The sequence below is a fragment of the Taudactylus pleione genome, unplaced genomic scaffold (genome assembly GCF_031769625.1).
Source record: "Taudactylus pleione unplaced genomic scaffold, aTauple2 ptg000007l, whole genome shotgun sequence".
In the NCBI taxonomy this organism is placed as follows: Eukaryota; Metazoa; Chordata; class Amphibia; order Anura; family Myobatrachidae; genus Taudactylus; species Taudactylus pleione.
The window spans coordinates 21,737,308-21,763,701 of NW_028284410.1; the positions used below are offsets into that span (position 1 = coordinate 21,737,308).

The 26,394-nt window shown below is 44.1% G+C and overlaps 1 protein-coding gene across 1 annotated transcript in view; it reads right to left on the reverse strand.

Annotated features, from left to right (window-relative positions):
- STPG1 (sperm tail PG-rich repeat containing 1) overlaps positions 1-26,394 on the reverse strand; it is a 101,477-nt gene that overhangs the window by 8,418 nt on the left and 66,665 nt on the right. Inside the window, exons 7-8 of the mRNA XM_088462533.1 lie at positions 25,495-25,663; positions 23,433-23,623 (exon numbers count right to left, since the gene is read on the reverse strand). Of these exons, the coding sequence (XP_088318659.1) occupies positions 23,433-23,623; positions 25,495-25,663 (360 nt within the window). The remainder of the gene's footprint in view (positions 1-23,432; positions 23,624-25,494; positions 25,664-26,394) is intronic.

Below are 26,394 nucleotides of genomic sequence, written 5' to 3' on the forward strand. Positions count from 1 at the left end.
GGCGATCCTGTTAAGATTGCTAATCACAGCCAGTGACTGTGGTTGGGGAAGAAGTGTGGGCTGTCTCAGCTTCTCTGAGTTGGGCTGCACCCGTAGGTGGGCAATCCTGGCCTTCTACATAGAAACATAGCTCACTGGCTAGTATAGATGCTAATTAGTGTTTATGGCCCTTTGTTCAGAGCATGCGGTCACTCAGGAATAGAGGGATGACACTCCCCTGTCTATTGGATCATTTGCTGGCAGTCCTAATGGGTTATACATAAATCTGCCAGCCTCACCCTCACATGACACCTTCTCAGACAAATATTTAACCCTGCAGCTGGACATTACAGCAAGGGTCATTCACAGGTCACCATGTTGTTAATTAAACAAAATACACTTAATAAACATAAAGGCTACATGTTGCCTAATATCTTGTGTTCCATAACATAATCACAACACATGAAATTACAATTTCATTGTTTCTAGATACATTTAATAAATTTCCATTTGGGACAGCAAAATATGACACTGGTCAGGGTCAGTTCCATAAACAGTAATGTAGGTGTAGTGTCCGCCTTATAGCAAACAGGCACATTTGTGCAACTGAAATCCCCTGTGCAACTGCATATCTTGCCGCATGTAAATTACTTTTAATATCCCAACCGACAGTTCAGTACTAGTGTTATCACTATAACACAATCAGTCTATTACATCTACAGCACAGGTTCACTACGATCCTCCTATGCTGTACAACTGACTGTCAGTGCTGCAGTTTTATGACCTACTATTTACACTGCAAGATCATTATACAGGATTAACAATACTATAGATTTACAGCAAACACTTGTCTGTTTTGCATACAATTATATGCACCAACCACATGACATATGGAAAATGTTATTGTAAAAGATACAGAACATCACTTCCTGTTATGGTATGTGGCAAAGAACCCAAACTAGCTTGATGAGTCAGTGCTATAAAGTGACAAGGAATAAGTCATGGCCTGACATGAGGGCGGATAAATATAGAGCAAGCATTATACAAATGTAGATTTTACATTATATTCCACTTGAAAGGCTTTACTGACAAATACAAAGCGGCTTGTTACTATGACACTGGAATTCTACTCATTAATCCCGAATTTAGTCAGTGGCTCTAAAGCAGGAGGACTAGGTGACATCTTCAGAAATAAACACAGACAGGTTGGTTCAATACCAGACACGGTTTGTTAGCATCCAAGCAAATATACTAAATTAAGCTTGCCATATCATCCCTTTAATTCAGGACACATGTGAATTACGCAGGATCTGTGGCTGATTAAAACCAGGTGAAATGGGGACTCAAAGTCAGCCAGCCACCGAATCTGTGTACTTCATGTGTGTCCCGAATTAAAGGGATGATATGGCAAGCCTAGATAAACTGTACTCCATCAGTCTTATTTTTATTACAATAATCAAATCTTAATACCTTCATTAATTTGTATGAGATATAGATAAACATCTTATTTTGTTTATAATAGGGCTTGGTGAAATAACAAGAAACAAATGCAGTAAGCACTGGGTGTGCATGTTATTTGAGCAAAGGAGTTGTCTTACCTCCTAAAATGAATGTACAGAAAGGCATCCTAATTAATTTATGCAAAGCTTGAACTCTGCCACCACCTTTTAAGTGGGTCATGGTATAATACTTTAAATTTCCCCAACATGTTAAACATCTATGGACTACATGCAAATTGTATTTAGTTAAGTTTGTTTTGGTTGACATTGTAAAAATTGTGCAACAAATGCGGGAAGCAATCGGGAAGCCGACTGCCTAAATACCCACAGCCGGCTTTCCCACTGTCATATCCCGGCAAGGGTGAAATGCCGGGCATCTAGATGTAGACGCCCGCATTTCCTCAATGCCGGGAGACCGGCGCCCGGCATCCCGATCGTAGCGATGCCGGGCGCCGCAAGCGGACAACCGCGGGGGGGGGTGGGTTAGGTTTAGGGGTCCCGGTGGGGACTTAGGGCTAGGCACCCCCCCGGGAGGGTTAGGCACCCCCGGGGGGGGGACTTAGGGTTAGGCACCCCTCCGGGGGACTTAGGTTTAGGCAACGGGGAAGGGGGTGGTTAGGGTTAGGCACTTGGGGGAGAAGTTAGGGTTAGGCACCCCTAAGGAGGGTTAGGGTTAGGGGGGTTAGGTTAGTAGATACTTACCTATCCACGATCGGGATTTCCAGCGCTGTCGGGCTTCCGCTGCTTCTAACTCTGCTCTTGTCGGCCTGCCGCTGACTGGAATCAAACCGCATACCCATTCCACAAATGCAAAGAACTCAAAGTCATCCAGAAAAGCTACTACGCTAGTATTTCCCATCATTTAGGGTGCAAATTATGTTTGTGATAAAAAAAGGATGGGTTTAAAGTACCGTATATAAAGATTATATCCTGGAAGCTAAACTTGGAAACATTCAGTTACGCCATTTAATACAGGGCATCAGACACTACCACTGGAGTAGCACCCATCTCAGCTCACTATGGAGTCTATGTACTAATAATAGCAGACATGCTGCAATTATTATCTATCCATATCGCCGGGGATATTTTCAGTTTCAATTAAATTATCCCCTCTATGTACAAAGGGGAATTCGCAGGGGCAGTGGCTGTGGTAACCGCTGTCCCAGCGAGTTATATTCCCAGCAAATTGTAGTAGTCTTTCAGAAAAGTGAAAGATTTCGCCAAAGGAAGCTGTCACTATGTGTGCGCACAGTGTCAGCTTCCGGAGCTGGTCGTGGGCTACGAGAGAGAGATCAAAAGATCTCCATAGGCTTAAAGCAGTTTACACCATCTAAAGGGTGTAACTACCGGGGCTAAACTCCGAAAAGCTATGCTTTTGGAGTTAATACATAAGGGTCAGATCATAGTCCCCATTGATAATAATGGGGACTGCGATTTGCAGTGCTAATTAGCACTTTGCTGGAGATTCACAGAAATCTCCTGCATTGTGTCATTAGTACATAGCAGTTTCTGCATAATTTCATGTAAAAAACAGCTTGATACATAGGCCCCTATATCAGATGCCGCGTTCCCCAGCATGCTAGAGGACCGCGGCACCTGTCATGAGACTGAACATTGTCTGAATGTGTGTATGTTATACTGAAGTCTGCTCACCTTGAACATATTTACGCCAGTTTATTTTCTTTTTTTATTACATTACGATTTGGGAAATGTAACTTGTAAACAATTACATATTTCTTGCTGAATCCAAATAAAATGGATATATAGACCAGAGGTTCCCAAATTCGGTACTCAAGGCACCCTAATGGTCCAGGTTTTAAGGAAATCCTGCACAGATGGTTAAATAACAAAACTGAGGTACTAATTAAGAGCCTGATTCACTATGGATCGCAACTGCGTATGCAATAGTGATTACGCACGCAATTCAGCTGCGATAGTATGCTAATCCACTGTGAAAGCCATGCCCTCGCAGCACTACACACATCCGTAATGTTTAGCAAGACTGCGAAACCATCGGTACAATCGAGTATTATCGCAGCCACGCGCAACTTGCACAAGGTCAGACCTTACTGAGAAATTACTAACTTCAACGCACACTATCAGGCCTCAGGCTGCGTAGGCCATCGCTGTGGATAATTTATGCACGCCCATGCAACGCCGTTCGTACGCACTGGAACACCTGCATTTCGCAGACCACCTCCCTGTCACCACCCACAAACAGCACTTCCTGTCAATCACTCTGCGATGGATCTGCGTCAGTGGCAAACGCAGGATTTCTAGCGGGGGGTTTCCAAATGCTTGATTTTAGAGTGAGTATGGCCAGTCCATGAAGAGGGCATAATTACCACTTATCCAGCTTTAATATGCATCATACAAAGTGTATTGTGTGTCATAATTCCAGTATATATAGGGCCAGCGATCACAGTAAGCCATTAAATGCGGCAGTAGGGACATCCTGCCTAAGCTGAATGTTTTTATTTTAGATGTGAGCACCATGCCAGGGCATGGGAACAAGTCCGGGAATTTGGTGGAGCAGCAGAAGAACCTAGCACTGCCCTGAACATATATGTACATGTTGGGCTCTATAGCAGTGCATCCCTAACAGTGCATGTTTTCATGATCTCCAAATTGGTGCACAGGTGTATTTATTACTAGCTGATACATGTTAAAAGATTCACAGGTGGTGCTATTTATTTCATTTAGGATACCGAGAAGAACATGCAGCGCTAGTAAAATTCCATTATATTACTATTTCTATTGTGGTCATGGTGTGGGCTGGGGAGGGGGGTTTCCAGGCAGACGGAAACCGGCGTTTGCCTATGCACGTAGTCACTGCGATCACAGTCCTGATTGCAGTGGCTGGTTCGCACATGTGCACTGCGATGCATACGCAGAACGCAATAATCGGCCGATTGCGTGCGTATTCGCAGTTGTGAACGTTAGTGAATCAAGCACTAAGCCCCCATGCGCTCAAGCAGTATTACCCTTAAAACCTGGACTGTTAGGGTGCCTTGAGGACCGAGTTTGGGAACCTCTAATATAGACAGTTAGGAAACATTGCACATAGGCTTTGTTAGCCAGTGACCATTCTCTCTTCACCTCACATACCACAGATTGATCTCACTTCAATTTGGGGTTAATTTCTTAATATTTGCTATGTCCCCAGGAAAATTAACAGTTCATATTACCAAATATTGCAGCAATTTTGTTTTATTTTTTTGTAAGCAATTTATCAGTCTGCAGGCTCCTCTCTGAGAAAACCTTGGCCCTCATTCAGAGCCGCTCGCTATTTGCGGTCGTTCGTTCTAAAACAAGGGGTGGCTATTCAAATGAACCGTTCGCTAATTGCGGTCTGTTCACGCCTCTAAGTCTGAACGAGCGAGCAAAACTTGCGGTTGTAATTTTGAAAAACACGCCTTCTGGCCGCTCGCATCCTACGTCATGTCCGCTATTTATTGGATTAATCGAGTACATCGAACAGCGTATGAACTGCTCGCTATTCTTGTGGCTGGTTTTTTCAACCGCTATTTTGCGAGCAGTTCGGAGTAAAAAAAAAACAAGTGACGTGGTCAATGACGCTGCTGTATTAATTATGCACTCCCTTAAAACGCCCGTTTTGACCTTTAAGCACGCCTGCGATCTAATTCCACACCCCCGTTTTCAAGCACCTTCCCCTGTTACCACCCACATCCGCCTCCCTCTGTCACTCAAAATAGCAGGCATTCGCTATATAGCGAACAAACGATTTTCGGCCGCACTGACTGGTTCGCGCATGCGTACTAAAAACCGTACGCATGCGCAGATGTGCGAACATCGCTCGGAACGAGCGTACTGCCGCTTACGAGTGGCTCTGAATGAGGGCCCTTGTTCCTATGCAGAGGTGAAGGCTTACAGTGAAATGAGCATGTACATATGCATTTGATCAAAGGGGATAAAACAATGCCTCTCCAGTTAGGCGTCACTTAGTGCTGCCTGACAACGTGAGCAGACTGCGCAGATCGCACAGGAGGCTATGGGGATGTGGTAAATTTCAAAAATAGAGGCACCACAAGAGAAAGCAGTCATTTATCTGTGGGATCTCTTTACTTAGATAGGAATAAGCGATGATAAACTCCGTCTTCGGCAAAAAAGCTGAGGAAAGGGTTTATTACTGTATGTGGTTCTTGTTCTAACCCTCTATATACATCATGAAAATTGCCCAATTCACATTCTCCATACTCTGTTCCTCCATCACAATGATACTTTTTTCCCCACATCAGCTTGCTGTAATCCACAAACCTATCCACCCATGACACTCAGTCATGGCCCGCCACCATATCCCCAAACCCACTAGTCACTATCTGTCCTGCATTACAGCCACCTCTTACTCATAATCCCCCATTCCAGATCATTTACTGTTCACTTTAACTTTCCCTTGACTATATTACCTATGATAAGTATACACCAAAAGCACAGTCATGTTAAAATGCTGTATAACCAGCATCCAAAGGTTAGTTTGAACACCTGCCTCAATTACTAGGCTCAACCTAATGCTGGGTACACACTGGCCGATCAATTGATCGGTCAATATATCGTGCCCCCATCGGCCAGTGTGTACAGATGATATGTCTGTGAACAATGTCGTTCACAGACATATAGCATTGACTGTGCTGCACAGCCGATGAGCAGATGTCTGCAGACATATCTGTTCATCGGCAAGTGTACACAGGGGCGCCGAGAGGGGGGGGGGGAGTAAGTACTAATTACTGGGGTCTGGCACCGCTCCCCCACCCTCTTAGGTCACAGCAGCTCAGCACACGCTGCTGTGTGCTGGGCTGCACTGGGAGACTGTCCGAGGCTGCTAAAGCAGCAGCCCGAGCAGTCTCCTATGCCAAACGGGGGGAGCGATCACGCTGATCGTGCCCTCCATTACCTGTGCTCCAGGCTGCGGGGCACACAGCACCCCCCTCCCCAGCGCCACAAATAATTTTTTATTTCTATAAGGGGGTGTGGCCACGCCTTCTGCAATTAGGCCATGTCCACTGTCCACCCCCAGGCCAGTCCAACCCACTGCAGCATGCAGACAATGGTTGTTCAGTGTGTACCCACCTTAAGGCCTTCAGTACCACATATGGCCTCTCATAAAAAGCTATAATTAAGCAGTATCCATTTAAAGCCATTGTCACGACAGTATAAGGTGAAATGCACTTGCCAAACTGATGTATCAGATTCCCTCCTCTTAGTCAGCCCCTCTGTGTGTAATGTGTACGTGATGTGCTCACTGCAGGGCTGACGCAGAGTTGGCAGCAAAAAGGCATATATGGCATAATAAAGGAGTGCACAAAACATAGCACTTTCCATATATAGGCACAGCCATACACATCCTGAGATGCATATGCCTTAGCATTGGCAGCATATGTGCTTACTTTACTACAAGTGTACTTCTGCAACTGCCCTGAAGCAAATGCAAATCAAACGCCTCCTAACATGAATACACCATCACTGAACATTGCTTAAGTGAGAACGCTCCTTCTAACCTCAGTTTTGTCTCTCCAGCTGTAAGATCTGGTATGTGCAAATCCGTGTAAGAGAGTGGGGGTGCATTTACTTTCTGAGCAATCAGAAAGTTCCTTCCATCACTAAAGTTATGCTACACATACTGACATATTACTCACTTTGCATCAGTGTGTGTAACATGTGCATGAGTTAGCATTCACATGGAAACGTACTGTACTCCGTCTACAAGACACTTCCCCTTCCCATTAGTAAGAATTTCTATGTGCTGGGTTTGCCTTCTGGATATGTGCAGTGCTAATTCATGTAAAATACGCTGCACCGACTGCTGTTATACTTACTCTGCATCAGTTCTATACTGTAGAACTAATGCACACCACCCACTATATGTTCTTACTCCCCACTCTACTATCCATAGCACAGGATCATTGCACATTACACTATGCTGTCCACTTCCAATGGTGAGGCCTACACACACTGATACTACATACATACTGTACAGCTAAACACTTTTACACGTCACAATTACCTATTTCACACTCCTCAGCCCACTAAGCACTATATTTTGCCAATGGAACACAAATAAATGTAAAAAGCTTTGCACTCAAATAGCTAAATACTGCCTATAAATAATAGCCCACTGTCTTCAATGGCGCAATTTTACATTTAGAGGACTACCACTTGTGCTGTCACTCAGCTTCCTGCCCCATAAGCTGTTACACTATGGGAAATGGCTGTGCAGATTTGCTATGGTCTACAAAATGCTTAGTTTGTGACGTTTTAGGATTTTCTTGTGACACAACGTTAATGAATGAGCTCAACACTGTCCAGCTAGGGCTTTCCTGGGAATGTTGCTGAAAGAATGTCCTCAGCGCTTTATCATTAATACAGCCTGCAGGGGTCACTGTTGTAGCTGTTATACTGGTATTGTACAAAGTATTAACAAGGAAGAGTGACTAAAGAAAAACAACAAAACAAACAAAAACAAAATAATATTTCTAGTAAAACATTTGACAAAGTTCTCTTCTCTTTGATTGTACGTATATATTATGTTCCATATCTATCCTGACATTTGTTCTTTAAGTCCAGAAAAAACTAGTGATAAAACGTGACTACAAGCCTTCAGCATTGAAATGGTTAAGATTGTGGCAGTAAGAACATTACGTGCCAAAGCAACATTCCTTTAAAGAATAAGCCATGTATTCTGGAAAGCACTATCTTATACTGACATCTTCACGCATTTACACCCCCAGGGCTAGTGCAAGATCTACCATTGTGGAATGTGAACATTTAAGAATAACTCTTTGATATTATTAATGACCACTTTATTGTCAGAGGATGAGAAAAAAGCAAAACGTGTGATAAGGTGTTGTTTTAGATGTGAATGCAATTGCACATGGAATACATACTCCTTCCCTTGTGTACATCCATGTGGCCAAATAAGCAAGGAGTGAGACGCCCATTTCTAGTGCTCATGCACGATGTTATAATGATTGGTACATTCCTATATGCCACCATGGGTTGCACCCTCAAAATTTAACCAGCCCAATGACAGATGCAGTGTGCTCATCTGACTACAGCCTCCTATGCTTGCAGCTGTGCGCCTGTGAGTGCAGCCGCTTGCACTGACACACCGGCAACACTCCTATAATACACTACTGAACAGACCCCATTTGTGCGTGCACTACTAGCAACCTCCCTGTCACTGCCCATCACTTTCCGCCACACTTCTGATACCGTCTGAATTGATCACAGCAGCATCTTTGTGCGTACACCCAGGGTAATGGATGCACTGTAGGAGATTTTAGAATTTCTCACACATGCACAGTTGTAAAAAATCACTTAATTGCGTGAACATCGGCAATGTGTGCGGCTCTGCTCAAGCCCAAAGTGTCTCATTTAAAACATATGTCCCGTTTTATATATCATGCTCTAGTGTGTTATGGCATATTCAACATAGAAACACAATGGCACACATTTATAAAATCAGTTGCACGGATAACAATGAGTTGTGTCCATAGCAACCAAACTGATACAATTCAGAACAAAAGCAAATGTTTGACTGAGTGCATCACCATCACCAGCAGTTTTCATTAATGTACACTGTAGCGTGTTGCCTGCTTAATGCAGTGCTGTTTTAAAAATAAATGAATAGACTCTAGTACTGGAATAGCGATCACATGACTCACGGGATCAATACTAATTATCCTAGCCCTATTGGTCAGATACATGGGAGAAGTCTTCTATTTTGATATTTTGTATTAGATTATCATAATCATAATATACAGTGCCTTGCAAAAGTATTTACCTCCTTGGCTTTTTACCTTTTTTGTTACATTACAACCTGTAATTTTTTTTTTTTTTATCTGAATTTTATGTGTTGGATCTGCACAAAGTAGTCTCATTTGGTGAAGTGAATGAGAAAAATATATATAAAAAAGAATCTTTCTAAATACAATTCTGAAAATTGGCATGTGCATATGTAATCAATGTAATGAAGCCCCTTAAAAGTTCTGGTGCAACCAATTACCTTCAGAAGTCACATAATTAGTGAAATGAAGTCCACCTGTGTGAAATCTAAAGGTGGGTGCACACCTGAAAGATATATCTGCAGATCAAGTGATCACACTGAACGACCATCATCTGTGCTGCAGCGGGTCCCGGCGGCCGGGGGGCGTGGCCTAATCAAAAAAAACAAAACCCATTTGCGGAGCTGGGGAGGGGGGGTGCTCTGTGCCCCTCAGCCCAGCGCACAGCCAATGTGGTGCGCGATCTGCGTGATCGCTCCCCCCCTTCGGCATAGGAGACTGCTCGGGCTGCTGCTTTAGCAGCCTCGGACAGTCTCTCAGTGCAGCCCAGCACACAGCAGCGCTGCTGTGGATGGGGAGCTGTGCCAGAGTCGGGTAAGTAGTACCCGCTCGCGGCTAACCCCCTCTCTCTGCACCCCTGTGTACGGGCGATCAGCTGATCACCCGTACACACTTGCCGATGGACAGATATGTCTGCAGACATATCTGTTCATTGGCTGTGCGGCACAGCCAATGCGACATGTCTGTGAACGACGTTGTTCACAGACATATCATCTGTACACGCTGGCTGACAGGGGCACGATATATTGGCCGATCAATTGATCAGCCAATATGTCGGCCAGTGTGTACCCAGCTTAGGTGTCACATGATCTGTCAGTATAAACACACCTTTTCTGAAAGGCCCCAGAGGCTGCAACACCACTAAGCAAGAGGCATCACACCATGAAGACTAAGGAGCTCTCCAAACAAGTCAGGGACAAAGTTGTTGAGAAGTACAATTCTGGGTTGGGTTATAAAAAAATATCCAAATCTTTGATGATCCCCCGAAGCACCATCAAATCCATCACCATCAAATGGAAAGGTACCACAACAAACCTGCCAAGAGAGGGCCGCCCACCAAAACTCACAGACCGGGCACGGAGGGCATTAATCAGAGAGGCAGCACAGAGATCAAAGGTAACCCTGAATGAGCTGCAGAGTTCCACAGCAGAGACTGGTGTATCCGTGCATGTGACCACAATAAGCCCTACACTCCATAGAGCTGGGCTTTATGGAAGAGTGGCCAGAAAAAAAACATTACTTAGTGATAAAAATTTGAGTTTGCAAAGAGGCATGTGGGCAACTCCCCAAATGTATGGAGGAAGGTGCACTGGTCAGATGAGACTAAAATTTAACTTTTTGGCCACCAAGGAAAACGCTATGTCTGGCTAAACCTAACACATCCCATCACCCCAAGAACACGATCCCCACAGTGAAACATGGTGGTGGCAGCATCATGCTATGGGGATGTTTGTCAGCAGCAGGGACTGGGAAACTGATTTGAGTCAAGGGAAAGATGGATGGTGCTAAATACAGGGATATTCTTGAGCAAAACCTGTTTCAGTATGCCTGTGATTTGAGACTGGGACAGAGGTTCACCTTCCAGCAGGACAATGACCCGAAGCATACTGCTAAAGCAACAATCGAGTGGTTTAAGGGGAAACATTTAAATGTCTTGGAAAGCCCAGATCTCAATCCAATTGAGAATCTGTGGTCAGACTTGAAGATTGCTGTTCACAAGCAGAAACCATCCAACATGAAGGAGCTGGAGCAGTTTTGCCATGAGGAATGGGCAAAAATCCCAGGGGCAAGATGTGGCAAGCTCATAGACTTATCCAAAGCGACTTGCAGCTGTAATTACCGCAAAAGGTGGCTCGACAAAATACTGACTTTAGGGGGGTGAATAGTTATGCAAGCTGAAGTTTTCTGTTATGTTGTCCTAAATTTTGTTTGAGCCACAATATAAAAAAAACACAACTTCACAGTTGTAGAGATGTTCTGTGAATGAAATGATGCACACCTTCAAACAATCCATTTTAGGTTGTGAGGCAACAAAACATGAAAAATGCAAAGGGGAGTGAATACTTTTGCAAGGCACTGTAGATATTACAAATCCCTATTCTTAAATGGTGCTGTATTGCAAATACTTAACATAGATCGGAGTTTGACTACTCCAGACAGGATACATCCATTTATCGGAGATCTGTTGAGACACCTTATGGAAGCATCATCAACCCTTGGAGATGTAAGTATAATGTCAATCTAGGAAATGAGGGCGGAACTAGATAGCGTGACCCGAATTGATTGGCGGACACGGATACATCAACTTCTGATTGGTGATATGGTATATCCGCGTGTATTTAAGGGAGGTCCTGAGGTCAGCTCGGCTTACCTTGAAAAAGCTCCATGGCAAAACGCTGCGTTGGTCTCGCGGCGCTACCTACCATTCATTATTATGTTGTTATGATTACCTGCTTAGCGAATCACCTATATTTGAAACCGGATAGGCTTCTTAAATGATTTATGACATGTATATGCCAGTGTGAACCAGAGTAATACTTTATACTATATACAGGGACTACATTGTTTTATGAATGCACTAAGGCCAGTTTCACACTTGCCGGTGTTGACCGGGCGGTAAAAAGCTGGACGTTTTTTTGCCGGGTGTGAAAAATAATGGTGGCTGAAAGCAGGTGCCTTCTTTCACACGGCACGGTTGCCGTGTTACAGCCGGGAATATCCACTGTACAGGACGGCTGCCGTGCAGTGTCCGTCCTGTCCCTGCACGCCAGTGGTGTATAGGAAACGATGTTTCCTTTCACACACATTGGCTTGAGCCGGCCGGGCTTGTGCAGCTGCTGCTCTGCTGCGCATTCCCAATTGGTTTTAAAAAAAAAACCACATAAAAAGCATCTCAAAGCCGCTGCTTGTGAAAGGCACTGAGTGCCTGAAAAAACCTGACCGGCTACCGCCAGGTTCTTGCCTGGCCGGCCAAAACCAGCAGGTGTGTAACTGGCCTTAGGCTGTAAACGTGCATTATCCTGGACAGTCAACTGATTTGCATATTTCCCATGAGTACTCTGGCAAACAAATGATTCATATGAATATACAAAAGGATATCTGAAATAAAGATTTATTATTGTTTCACCATTTCAACTATATTCATTTACACACAAGGATCATTTAGGGAGGATCAAAGTGCCATATGACATTAACTTTATTAATGATTACAATAATATAAGCACTTTTAAAGAATCACCTATTTGATGAGAAATACTGACTGGATGTATACAAAAATAGATTAATTAGTAATGAAAGATTATACTTGTTATTATTAGATTGATGCGATATGCTGACTATAAAAGTTACATTGATTGCTAGAATACAGCATATCAAGTAACTTAATATAGCTGCCTAGTATCACTTAAATCACAATAGCTATAAATCTTTATGGCTCAACAACAGCAGAGACATTTGTTTGACTGAAGTGATGTTATATAGGAGTGTGGGGACAATATTATTATGAATGACACTGATTAAATAATTAATTGTATATACAAATAAATCACTTACAGTATCAATACGAAACTGTATGAAAGTGTAGGGGCGCTGCAATTTATGTTCTTATCAGAACAAAATTCTTTTTAATCACACATTTTCTATCCTTTGACACAACTTATTTTGTATTATTTTTGTATCTGTATTTTAACAATTTTCGCTGCTTTCCTTGTTATAATCCAGATATATATTTTATTATATATTAATAAAAGCTATGTTTTAATATAACATTAATTCAGTGCACCACCTTTGGACATTTCACTTCCCTTTTCTCTTTTGTTGTTGCTGTTAAAATGTATATGTCCATGGTAGCACCCCCTTGATTATATGATTATTTAAAGGGGTTACTACTGTCCCCGAATCTAGGAGACATGTATGTCTTGTGCGACTGACAAACCAATACCTTGTAAAAATAAATGTCCATCATCAAAATGATGAAGCATAAATGTATAAACATGGCTTCAGATATGTCCAAACATCGCAGTATGTATAAAATGTATGTAGGAACTAATGTGTAATTATCTGTAGTCAGAATCAAATGCAGTTGATCTAAAAGATAGGCAGATTAGCTAGAATAAAGAATAGTTGGAGGTTTGGAATGGGATGTAGTCAGGATACCAGCGGGCGGGATATCCCAACACTGACAGCCCGACAGGGGACTAAAGATAGGCGTCGAAATCTCAACGTCATAATTAGCCCCACTCCAAAATCCTGACACCCTGCTTACCGAACAAAGCGTTTAGCCGCGTGGGGAGGGTTAGGTTTAGGCACCTCCCCGGGAGGATTAGGGCTAGGGTAGGTAAAGAGGGGGATAGGGTTAGGCACCACTAGGGGGCGGTTATGGTTATGCACCCCCCTGGGAGGGTTAGGTTTAGGGTGTGATGAGGGGGGTTTACCCATCTGACACTACTGCTCCTGTAGGTATCTCCTTTGGGGGCTTCACATTCTCTCACACACCCTGACCTGGAGGTTTCCATGGTGGTGGTCTTGGGGTCCTGCTATCCTTGGGTCACTCCTACCAAGTCTTACCTTCTGAACCCTCCATCTCATTCTTTCCATTCGACACTAATGACATTTGCCTCTTCCACCTTCGAGTAGCTGCCTTTTTTTGTCTCCCTGGCCTTCGCTCAAAATTCCTCCATCACTTGGCTTCCTGGCTCTTAATCTTCAAATGGGCTCTCAAGACCCATTTCTTCCTCAATGTTTTCCAGCGTTCATCCTAACCCACTACTCTATGCTCCTTCCTTACTATCTAGCCCATCTGTGTCACCCCAGTTTGTCTGACCCTCCCTTTAGAATGTAAGCTCTCGCGAGCAGGGCCCTCTTCCCTCACGTGCTTCTTCTTGCCTTACTTTTACTGTCATTTACAATGGCACCTAAAACTTGGTTACTGACACCCTGCTGCTTATTTAGGTGTTATGCAGCAATGTTTATAAATCATGTACTTGTCCTGCATTGTCTGTACTGTTAATAACTGTTGTCTTGTGTGCTCATTTGTTTCTGTACTTTGTAAGGCGCTGCGGAACCCTTGTGGCGCCATATAAATAAAGGATAATAATAATAATAGTAGGATAAGCACTAGGGGGGGGAGGTTAGGGTTAAGCACCACTAAGGGAGGGATAGGGTTAGGGTAGGGAGAGAAGAGGGTTAGGGTACTTACCTGCTGCAGTCGGGATTTAGATCCGTCAGGCTGCCGCTGTCGGTATTTGATCCGGCGGCTAAACAGCCGCCTGCATTACATACCGATTCTATTTGGTATATAGTGATGCAGATCATTACAAAATAGTTGAAGCAAAAGATGAATTTGAGGACAAGCTGGCGACAGTGCACAAGTTGATTCCAGAAAGTAACTGCAAACAGCAGCAACTACAGTAGATCCTGGTGAGGAGGAAATGACAGGGCCTGGATTATATACAAGTCAGGGGATGGCGCTACAACATGTTACACGTCAAAAGAACAGTTAGGGGTACTAAACATTTTGCCAGCGATTTTTACCTCCATAAAATGTTTCTAGATCAGGGGCAACATTTATTATTTTATGGCTATATAAATGGTGCCTTTACCATAAATTCTAAATGTTACCACTGTCATAATAAATTTTTTTACACTAATTAACAATTAATTATTAATTAATATCAGCTGTCTCCCCGAAACAGCTTCACTGCTTCCTTCAGAGCAGTGAAACTAGTGCACCTGTGTAACCTAGAGTTCACGCAGGTGCGCAAACGCCCCAGGATCCGTCGGAAAGAGCTGGACAGGGGCATCCCTCTTCGCAACCCGGGACTCCTTCCCATAGGGAAGGAGCAGGTAGCGGGAGCAAATGCCATCTGAAGATGGCGAATGCTCCCACAGTCAAGCTCCGACAATATTGTATTTTCGGAGCTTGATGAATTTCTGTCCTCATACTAGTGTATGGCGACAGCAGGCCATTCCGGGAGAGAAAGGTAATCAGGAGACATTTGTGATATCATCTGCTTTACCCTCTTGACGAATGGCCCGATAACTTAATTTCTACAGTAGCAGGTGAAAATGTTAATTTTCACCTGCTTTTGTAGGAATTAAATGAATACAGCCCTAAAAGTGAAATGTGATTCCCTACCTTCTGATTGGTCAGATAGCACAAACAATGTGCTTTTTGAGATCTTGCATGTCACAACCTTTTTTGCAAAACTGCCACTTGATAAATTTGGTGGTTTCTATTCTTCACATGTAAACAAAATTGTGATGCCTCTTCTAAACTGGTAGTTTTACAGCAAGAAACCTCCCAAAAACAGTGGTTTTGCAAAATGGTCGCTTAGTAAATGTAGCGCTTAGGCTGAGCTTAAGCACAAGAGCAAAGAGGAGATGCCAGAATGGGCTTGGTATCAGAGTTCGACCATGGCCGGCCCCAGGTCTACTAGCACCCTGTGCAAGAATTTTTGGAGAACCCTCCCACCCAAAACTGCTCAGTCCAACTACATCCTCCCCACAGACAGTAACAGCTGAGGCTGTAGACATTAAAACAGTTAGTGGGATAGACTTCCACATGCAGTCAGACGGATTTTCAATATATATACGGGCGGATGCTCACACTAGCATAACAAAATGGGTAGACTACCGTGGCCAAACAGAATAGTGGTGACAGACACGTCTGCCACTCAGAATCAGCCCCTTCTAGAGTTAAGTGAAATTGCATTTTATACATATATATATAAATATATATAGATAGATATATCTATATCCATGTGTACAGAAATAAATTGGAGACAATAAAGTTACTGCATGTCTGGAAGACAGTTCCATCTTTAGCACAGTCCTGCAGCCTTTGATCTTTAAGCTCCTCCTGTAACAGCAGCTCTATAGTGCTATTAGCGCAAGATGTCCATTGACCATTAGCGAGTTCCTGTCTGTGAGCTTCCCCTTAATCCGACTCTGGGTCTTAGTAGCATAATGTATATACCTGGCCAATAGAGAAAGAAGGGAGAGCAGGAGGAGGCGCTAAGGGGAAGTGGTGGGGGCAACACACATAGCAAGAGGTGCAGTCTTTCTGAATCAGACTGTAAATGCCTGCACAATGCAATAGGCAACGTGTGCTTCTGCCGGGCCCCTACAGCCTACAAGAGCCGGCTGATCTCATTGTATATGAGAGCAGGAGAGACATATGTACTACAGCCCACCCTTGGTCACCGCAACGCTGCTTAAAATGGAGAGCAGTATCTGCATTGTTGTCTCCTTGGCAGGCTCCTTTTCCTAATGGGTGATCCTTTGCATACCCAGAGCACCTTGTAGATTCACCAGTGTAGGTAGGTAGTAGGTAAGTAGTAAGCAGGTAGGTTGGGTAGTAGGCAGGTATGTAAATAGGTTAAGGTGGTAGTTGGTAAATATTAGGCAGGTAGGTAAGGTAGTATGTAGGTAGTAGGCAGGTTAGGTAGGTAGTAGATAAGAAGTAGGCAGGCAGGTAGGTTAGGTAGTAGGCACGTAGGTTAGTGGGTTAGATAGGTCTTTTCTAAGTAGTAGACAGGTAGATAAGGTAGTAGGTTATAGGCAGGTATGTAGGTAGGTAGTAGATAAGTAGTAGGCAGGTAGGTTGGTTAGCAGGCAGGTATGTAGGTAGTAGGTAGGCAGTGGGTAGGTCAGATCTCCCCTGCAGAGTGCACGCAGCATGAGCACTGCCACTAGAAGGGACAGTAAAGGCAGTTAGAGAGCTGGTACTGCCCATGTGTATTATGGCCAGCAGGTGGCACCTTTTATTCAGGGGGTGAAGGAGGGAGCAGCTAGTCCTAGCACAATTATCCGCCAACCAGATGTTACCACCCGCACTGTGGCCACCAGAATGTCACTTACTGTAAGAAGCCAGGGCATGGATTCCTGGGGGGGGGTATCAATAATGCAGGAAGGTGCTGCAATATACATATACACAAAATCCTCTATCATAACTAAAGGAGCCCATACATCAACAACCAAACAGCCCAATTCAGCATTTGAAAGAAAAAAAAGGCAATGTATGGGGTTCACCGATCGCTGATTCCAACCAAAAAAATAGGAATCTGAAAATTGGATTTTGCCCTTTTTTTTTTTTTTTTTTTTTTTACAAAATCATCGGAAAAAACAAAGAATTGTGCTGACTGATTGTTGACATACGGGTGGCCCCATAATAGTGATGGAACCAGAGGGGGACAATCAAAGTATAGGGATGAACTATCCACAAACTAGAGTGTAGAAGGGTGAAGGAGAATCTGCCAAATCACTCACTTCCTCCCAAGCCCCAAAAAAAGCTCTGCCACTGGTAACTACCAACATTTCAAGTTTGAAAGTACAGTCACATCTGCTTATATCTAGTTTGATCTGCCTTGAGATTAATAAAGCATTAAAACACCTTAAATTAATGTATACGCTTCATATAACTCATGTAAATATAGAACAATTCTAATTATTATAATAACATTTAGACGTAACAGGTTGTCCTTAAATGACAGCCACAAAATTATAAAGCTTTGGTTTAGAATAGGCTGATATCCATTGCTGTAGAGTGTGGCACCTGATTGGCTGCGAGCTAATCATTAATGGGCAAAATCATTAAAAAGCTATTTTCCCTCTATGAAAATAACTTTAAAAAAATTATATAGATAGATAGAGAAAGCTTCTGTTCTAACAGAATCATTAAAAAGCTATTTTTCCTATATGAAATATAAAAAAAAAAAATGTATGTGTGTATATATATATATATATATATATATATATATATATATACACACACACATATACATATATATATATATATATATATATATATATATATATTAGGGGTGAGCGGGTTCGGATTTCTGAAATCCGAACCCCCCCGATCCGAGTCAGGCTCGACTTTTCCCGCCTGACTCGGATCTGAAATCGAGGCAAAACGTCATCATCCCGCCTTCCGGGGCTCGCGGGTTATGGATTCTATATAAGGTACACGCGTCGGCGCCATTTTCTCACTCGGCTGTGGACAGTGAAGAGGGAGGGAGTTAGGGCTGGCTGGGCTGTGTAGTGCAGTGTAGTGCTGCTGTTGTCCATAGGGGCTGTGTCCACTCCTCCAAAGACCATAGGGGCTGGCTGGACTGTGTTGTGCAGTCAGTTGTCCATAGGGGCAGTGTCCACTCCAAAGTCCTGTGCAGTGTCCCAGTCCTAAAGGGGTGCTGTAGTGTTGTCCAGGAGGTGCTCTGTCCATCAGGGGTGCTCCCCCCAAGTGCAAAAAAATAAAATATTTTTTCTGTGTTTGTGAATTGTGTGCGCAGTAGCCGCACGTGCATCAACAAAGTAGTGCCAAGCGTGCGCCTGTGTCATACGTAAAGGGCCGGCTGGCTTGACCGTTAAAGGGTGCTGTAACCCCCAAAGTGCACTCCAAACAAAATAAAAAAATATTTTCTGTGTTTGTGAATTGTGTGCACTGTGGCTGCACGTGCATTAACAAAGGAGCAGCGCCAAGCGTGCGCCTGTGTCCCATAAGTAAAGGGCCGGCTGGCTTGTCCGTTAAAGGGTGCTGTAACCCCCAAAGGGCACTCCAAACAAAATAAAAAAATATATTTTTTTGTGTTTGTGAATTGTGTGTGCAGTAGCCGCACGTGCATCAACAAAGTAGTGCCAAGCGTGCGCCTGTGTCATAAGTAAAGGGCCGGCTGGCTTGACCGTTAAAGGGTGCTGTAACCCCCAAAGTGCACTCCAAACAAAATAAAAAAATATTTTCTGTGTCTGTGAATTGTGTGCACTGTGGCTGCACGTGCATCAACAAAGGAGCAGCGCCATGCGTGTGTCTGTCTGTTAAAGGGTAGTGTAACCCCCAAAGTGCGCTCCACAAAGAATAAAAAATTCTTCTTTTTTTTTTCTGTCTTTGTGAATTGTGTGGGCTGTAGCTGCACGTGCATCAACAAAGGAGCAGCGCCAAGCGTGCGCCTGTGTTCCATAAGTAAAGAGCCTTATGGCTCGTAAAGGCTGACTCATTTCTTAAAGGGTGGTGTAACCCACAAAGTGCACTAGTCTCCAACAAAAATAAAAAATTATTTTCTGTGTTTGTGTGCGCCTTAGCCGCACGTATATATCAATATAACATAAATGGAGGACCAAACTTTCTCCGATAAAAATAAAATAGGGAAAGATCAAGAACCACTTCCTCCTAGTGCTGAAGCTGCTGCCACTAGTCATGACATAGACGATAACATGCCATCAACGTCGTCTGCCAAGGCCAATGCCAAATTCAAAGTAGAGGGCACATACAATCCCAAATGACAAAGTTCAGGAAAATGACCTTGAAAAAAACATTTAAATAATCTGAAGAGAAATATAAACTTGCCAATATGCCATTTACGACACGGAGTGGCAATAACGGCTAAGGTCTTTCCCTATGTTCATGACTAGTGGTTCAGCTTCACATGACGATGGAAGCCCTCATCCCGCTAAAAAAATCAAACGAGTTAAGCTGGCAAAAGCACAGTGAAGAACTGTGCATTCTAAGAAGATATCACAAATCCCCAAGGAGAGTCCAAGTGTGGTGGCGGTTTCGATGCCTGACCTTCCCAGCACTGGACGGGAAGAGGTGGCTCTTTTCACCATTTGCACGCCGCCTGCAAGTGCTGAAAGGAGCACCCACAGTCCACTTGCTGATATGCAAATTGAAGATGTCACTGTTGAAGTACAACAGGATGAGGATACTGGTGTAGCTGGCGCCGAGGAGGAAGAGGATTCTGATGGTGATGTGGTTTGTTTAAATCAGGCTCCGGGGGAGACAGTTGTTTTTCCATGGGATGAAAAAGCCCATCACGGTCATGCCTGGGCAGAAGACCAAACCTTCCACCTCTTTGGTCTGGCAATATTTCTATCCAAATCCGGACAACAACTGTCTTCCCATATGTACCATATGTAAAGGTGAAATAAGTAGGGGTAGGGACGCTAACCACCTAGGAACATCCTCCCTTATACGGCACCTGCAGCGCGTTCATAAAAAGTTACTGTCAAGTTCAGAAACTTTGGCTAAGACCGTAAGCAGTCGAGGGACACCTAAATCCCGTTGTCCTGTTATATCCAAGCGCCTGCAAACCACACCGTCAACTCCCTCTTCGTCAATTTCCTCCTTAGTCAGGATCGGAAGTAGACCTGCAGGCCATGTCACTGGCATGACTGACTCTCCTATCCAGGATTCCTCCGGAGGATCCTGCATTGCTATGCCTCCTGCTGCCGCTGCTGCTGGGAGTCGTTAATCATCCCAGTGAGGAAGTAGGAACACCACTACTTTTACAATTGACCCTCCAACAGGCCTTAGCCAAGGAGGATGAAGTACGACAGCAGTCATCCTGAAGCAAAACGTATAACTGAGGCCTTGACTGCTATGTTGGTGTTAGACGTGCGTCTGGTATCCGCCATTAGTGCAGTGGGATTTAGACAATTGATGGAGGTAGTGGGTCCCCGGTTCCAAATTCCATCTAGATTCCACTTCACTAGGCAGGCGATACCGAGACTGTACAGAAACGTCAGAAAAAGTGTCCTCAGTGTCCTGAAAAATGCGGTTGTACCCAATGTCCACTTAACCACGGACATGTGGACAAGTGGAACAGGGCAGACTAAGGACTATATGACTGTGACAGCCCACTAGGTAGATGTATCACCTTATGCAGCAACAACAGCAGCGTCACCAGTAGCAGCATCTCAGAAACGCCAGCTCGTTCCAAGGCAGGCTACGCTGTGTATCACCGGTTTCAGTAAGAGGCACACCGCCGACAACCTCTTAGAGAAACTGAGGGAAATCATCGCCCAGTGGCTTACCCCACTTAGACTCTCCTGGGGATTTGTGATGTCTGACAACGCCACCAATATTGTGCGGGCATTACATCTGGGCAAATTCCAGCACGTCCCATGTTTTGCTCACACAATAAACTTGGTGGTGCAGAATTTTCTGAAAAGCGACAGGGGCCTGCAGGAGACGCTTTGGGTGGCCCGAAAAATTTCTGGCCACTTTCGCCATTCAGCGACTGCGTGCCGAAGACTGGAGCGCCAGCAAACACTCTTGAACGTGCCCCGCAATCACCTGAAGCAAGAGGTTGTGACGCGGTGGAACTCAACCCTCTATATGCTTCAGAGGATGGAGGAGCAGCAAAAGGCCATTCAAGCCTATACATCCACCTATGACATAGGCAAAGGAGGGGGTATGCACCTTACTCAAGCGCAGTGGAGAATGATTTCCGTGTTGTGCAAGGTACTCCAGCCCTTCCAACTTGCCACACGTGAAGTCAGTTCAGACACTGCCAGCTTGAGTCAGGTCATTCCCCTCATCAGGCTTTTGCAGAAGCAGCTGGAGAAAGTGAAGGAGGAGCTAAGACGGAGCGATTCCGCTCGGCATGTGGGACTTGTGGATGAAGCCCTTCATTCGCTTTGCCAGGATTCCAGGGTGATCAATCTGTTGAAATCAGACCACTACATTTTGGCCACCGTGCTCATTCCTAGGTTTAAAGCCTATGTTGTGTCTCTCTTTCCAGCCGACACAAGCCTGCAGAGGTGCAAAGACCTGATGGTGAAAACACTGTCAGCTGAAGCGGAACGTGACACGTCAACAGCTCCTTCTTCACTTTCTCCCGCAACTCGGGCTGCCAGGAAAAAACTTAGGTATCCTAAGCAACCTGCTGGCGGTGATGCAGGGCAGGCAGGACCAAGTTTGGACATCTGGTCCGGACTGAAGGACCTGGCAACAATTTCTGACATGTCTACTGTCACTGCATATGATACTGTCACCATTGACAGAATGGTGGAGGATTACATCAGTGACAGCATCCAAGTAGGCATGTCAGACAGTCCGTACCTGTACTGGCAGGAAAAAGAGGCAACTTTGAGGCCCCTGTACACACTGGCTCTATTTTACCTGAGTTGCCCCCCCTTCAGTGTGTACTCCGAAAGAGTGTTTAGTGCAGCCAGGAACCTTGTCAGCGAAAGGCGTAGGAGGTTGCTTCCACAAAATGTGGAGAAGATGATGTTCATAAAAAAGAATTATCAACTCTTCCAGGGAGACCAGCCTCCAGAACGTACAGAGGGACCTGCGGTGGTGGATTTCAGCGGGGACGAGTTAATACTCTGTGAGGATGAGGATGTACACAACACTGAAGAGGGTGAGGAATCGGTGGATGAGGAGGATGAGGACGACATCTTGCCTCCGTAGAGCCAGTTTGTGCAGGGACAGATTAATTGCCAGCTTGTTTTGTGGGGGCCCAAACGAACCAATCATTTCAGCCACAGTCGTGTGGCAGACCCTGGCGCTGAAATGATTGGTTTGTTAAAGTATGCATGTCCTGTTTATACAACATAAGGGTGGGTGGGAGGGCCCAAGGACAATTCCATCTTGCACCTCTTTTTTTTCTTGCATTATGTACTGTTTGGGGCCTAGTTTTTCAAACTGCCATCCTGTCTGCCACAGCAGTGTCACTCCTAGATGGGCCACGTGTTTGTATCGCCCACTCGTATCTCTTAGCATAGTCATCCAGCTACCTCGGTGCAACCTTTTGGACATAAAAACACTGGTGTGAGGTGTTCAGAATAGACTGGAAATGAGTGGAAATTAAGGTTATTGAGGTTAATAATAGCATAGGAGCAGAAAAACCCACAAATTCTGTGATTTTAGCTGTTTTTATGCTTTTTTTAAAAAAAATACAGATCCAAAACACAAAACCCAGAACTCAAAACACGGAAGGGTGGTTTTGGCAAAACCAATCCAGATCCAAAACATGAAGAAAGATCCAGATCCAAAACACGAAAAGTGGCCGGTGCACACCCCTAAATATATATATATATATATATATATATATATACACACACACACACACACACACACACACACACACACACACACACACACGTAAAGACCCCTGTATCCCAGGGACCAGGCGGCACTCGGCGGACTTCAAAACATGTCAAATAAGTTTTAATCCATAAATCGACGTTTCAAGACCTGTGCGGTCTTTTCATCAGGATATACATACATGGGGTCTTGGGAACTGAGATATATAGATATATAAAGATATATATATTATATTTCTGAGAGAGAGATAGCTTCTATACTAACCTGGCCCAGGAACATCTGCTCTACTGACATCTCCTGCCCAACGACTTGTGTTGGATACAAATGCAGCACTAGAAAGATAATGTTTGGGAGGCCCTTCATAGTCAACAAGTTCATATTGTCCTGGGCCTGGCACATCTGGGGTCTTGGGAACTGGTTCTGCAGGCGCTGAGAAACACAGGTAATGTTTCCTCCTAAAACACAATAATATTTTATGTTATAATAATTGATATATACAGTCTAAAGAGAAATAGATTAACAACAGGAGGATTTTTGTACTTGCGTCTGCAAGGATGGTATATCTTTGGCTATTTTTTTGGATAAGAGCTGACCAAACTAAATAAATAAATCTTTTTATTTACTTTATTATTACTATTTTATTTTAGAACAGAGAAAATGACAATATAACAAACAATACAATGTAAAAAACACACAGGGCCTGATTCAGACCCGGACGCTAGGCCGCGATCGCTCGCTGCCAAAAGGGGCCGGGTATGCAAATTCCGCGATCGCAATGTGTGGTGTAAGGACGCCCTCTATGTCTTATAAAGCGATGGCAGCAAGCGTACGCTGGTGTATAAAGACGTATATATCACATGTAATCTCCAGTAAGTGTATGATTAATCGGTAACATCGAGAGCCATCGGAGCTGCACGCAGCGCTTCAGGTAGCCTCCACCCCACCGCAAGCGCTGCGATCACTTCAGGCTGAAATACAACCAAGTGACGTGTACAATGATGCTTCCATGCTAATTATGCACACCCATAAAACTCAGTTTTGACGCCCAGACACGCCTGCGTTTGCAGCACCATTCCCCCGTTCACAAGCACCTTCCCCTGTTACCACACACAAACAGCGCTATGTGTCACTCAAAGTTGCGCTCAGTCTTTGTGCTACGAGTGCATGATTCCCGATCGCAGTGACTGGCTCGCGCTCGCGCACTGTGATGCACGCGCTTGCGCAGACGGGCGACCATTGCCCATAGCGAGCCATCGTGGCTTAGCGTCCGGGTCTGAATCAGGCCCACAGTACAAGTGGAAAAATCAAACAAAATGTTCTATACAACTAAGAGAGCGACAGATAACAGTAGCATTATATGATATTATAGCATTTATGATCATAGTTCATCAAGCACATACAGTGATGGATCCAGAAAAAAATACATGAGGAAAGAAATCCAAAGAAATTGACCGAAAGATGGCGCCACTGGCCAGCCGGTCAGAGTGGTTTATACAGATGTATCCTTGCACATCTAGCCTCAATATGCCATGCAGCGTGATATACCTGCTGTAAGTGAGCTGCCTGAAAGCTGTGCAACTCTGCTAGCGCTGGGCGTCTGTTTTGCCTCTACGTCACGATGCGGCTAGGACGTGCCAGGAGACCGTGCTAATTAATTTGATATGCAGCAGTATATTCTGTGTACAACTAAGTCTGTAAATGGAATTTGGCTGGAAAAAAAGCTGCGGCCGTTGCATTGTAGCACTTTGTATGCAGATTGAGAGACTCAGTCGCACACAGATATACAAGTGTAACATATCAAATGAATCAGCACAGTCTGCTTGTGCTTTTTAGTCACATCACCTTGCGACTTAGATGCATTTTTGGCAAAAAACTAGTGATGTCAGTGGGGCCGGCCCCAGAACGGGAACGGAAATGGGAACGCCTCCGTCTGGGCAGCCACGCCCCCGGCACGTCCACCAAAGGGGGCGTGCTGTCAATCACCATCGACAGCACGCCCCCTTTGGTGCAAGACCCATAACGTCGTTATTCGGGTCTCGCGCATGCGCACTTGGGCAACATTGACCCGCTTGCGAGCGCTCACGAGCGGGTCTGAATTAGGCCCTCAGTCCTCAAGGCACCCTTACAGTCCAGGTTTTAAGGATATCCATGCTTGACCACAGGTTACTTAATTAGTACCTCAGTCAATTTGTGCTCAACCATGGCTATCTATAAAACCTAAACTGTTGGGATACCTTGAGGACCGCGTTTTGGAGCCTCTGAACTATACTGATGACTGCACCAATCAATGTATTACAATTCTCTTTACTATAACACTATAACTCACGGGAAGACAGTCTTCTTTGTTATTTCAGGAGATCCATATGGCTCGTAGCTGGCTGGTCCTGGGTTATGTAAGTTCACATTCAAAACATCCCGAGAAGTCTTTGACTTGAAGCATGAAACTAGGACCGTGGGAGATTCCTTAACCAAAGAGTCATTTACTGTATAGTGACCTAAAAAAACATATTGTTCATTTGCTCAGGGATTATTTCATTATTGTCAAGTTTTGTGAATTTTGGTGTGGCCTGTGTAATAGTCTCCACCACAATACAGAGTGTCATCTTCTGGGGATTGATGTTTTTTGGTAGGAAAGATAAATAAGTCTACAACAATGTTTTATTATGTTATCTCTGAAATCTAAGTGAAATTATTTGTACTTAAATACATTAACTTTATTATTTTTACTGGTAAGGCTCTAGATGCACACTTGTTTCAGAAGTATTCATTCCTGTAATACAAACAGCATATTTGTGATTATGTGTAATTCCTGTAGTGGACTTCCTGCAAAAAGCATGTAATCTAACCAGATATATCAGTAGGTAATGACATAAAGTATAACAGCTAACCCTGTCTAACCTAATGCATTCCAAGAAAACCAAATACAATCAATAAATCTTTGTAAACTTAACAATAGTCTTTTTAAGACTAGAGATGTCATGTTAGGCTACAGCCACTGTCACATGTGAGGCACTGCAAATATAAGGACTCTTTAACCAGAAAGGGGTTGGTGTTGGCAGAGTTGAGGTGCACAGTCTAACTAACCCCTGGTCTGCACCAAAACCCTCCTCAAGGGGGTAGGGGCTTTGGTGCTTGGAGTTTAAAGGTCACAGCCCTCTAACTTCCCACTTAATGTGACTAGCTTGGGTGATGTTTGGTGGTGTGGTACTAACTGAAGGCAAGAATG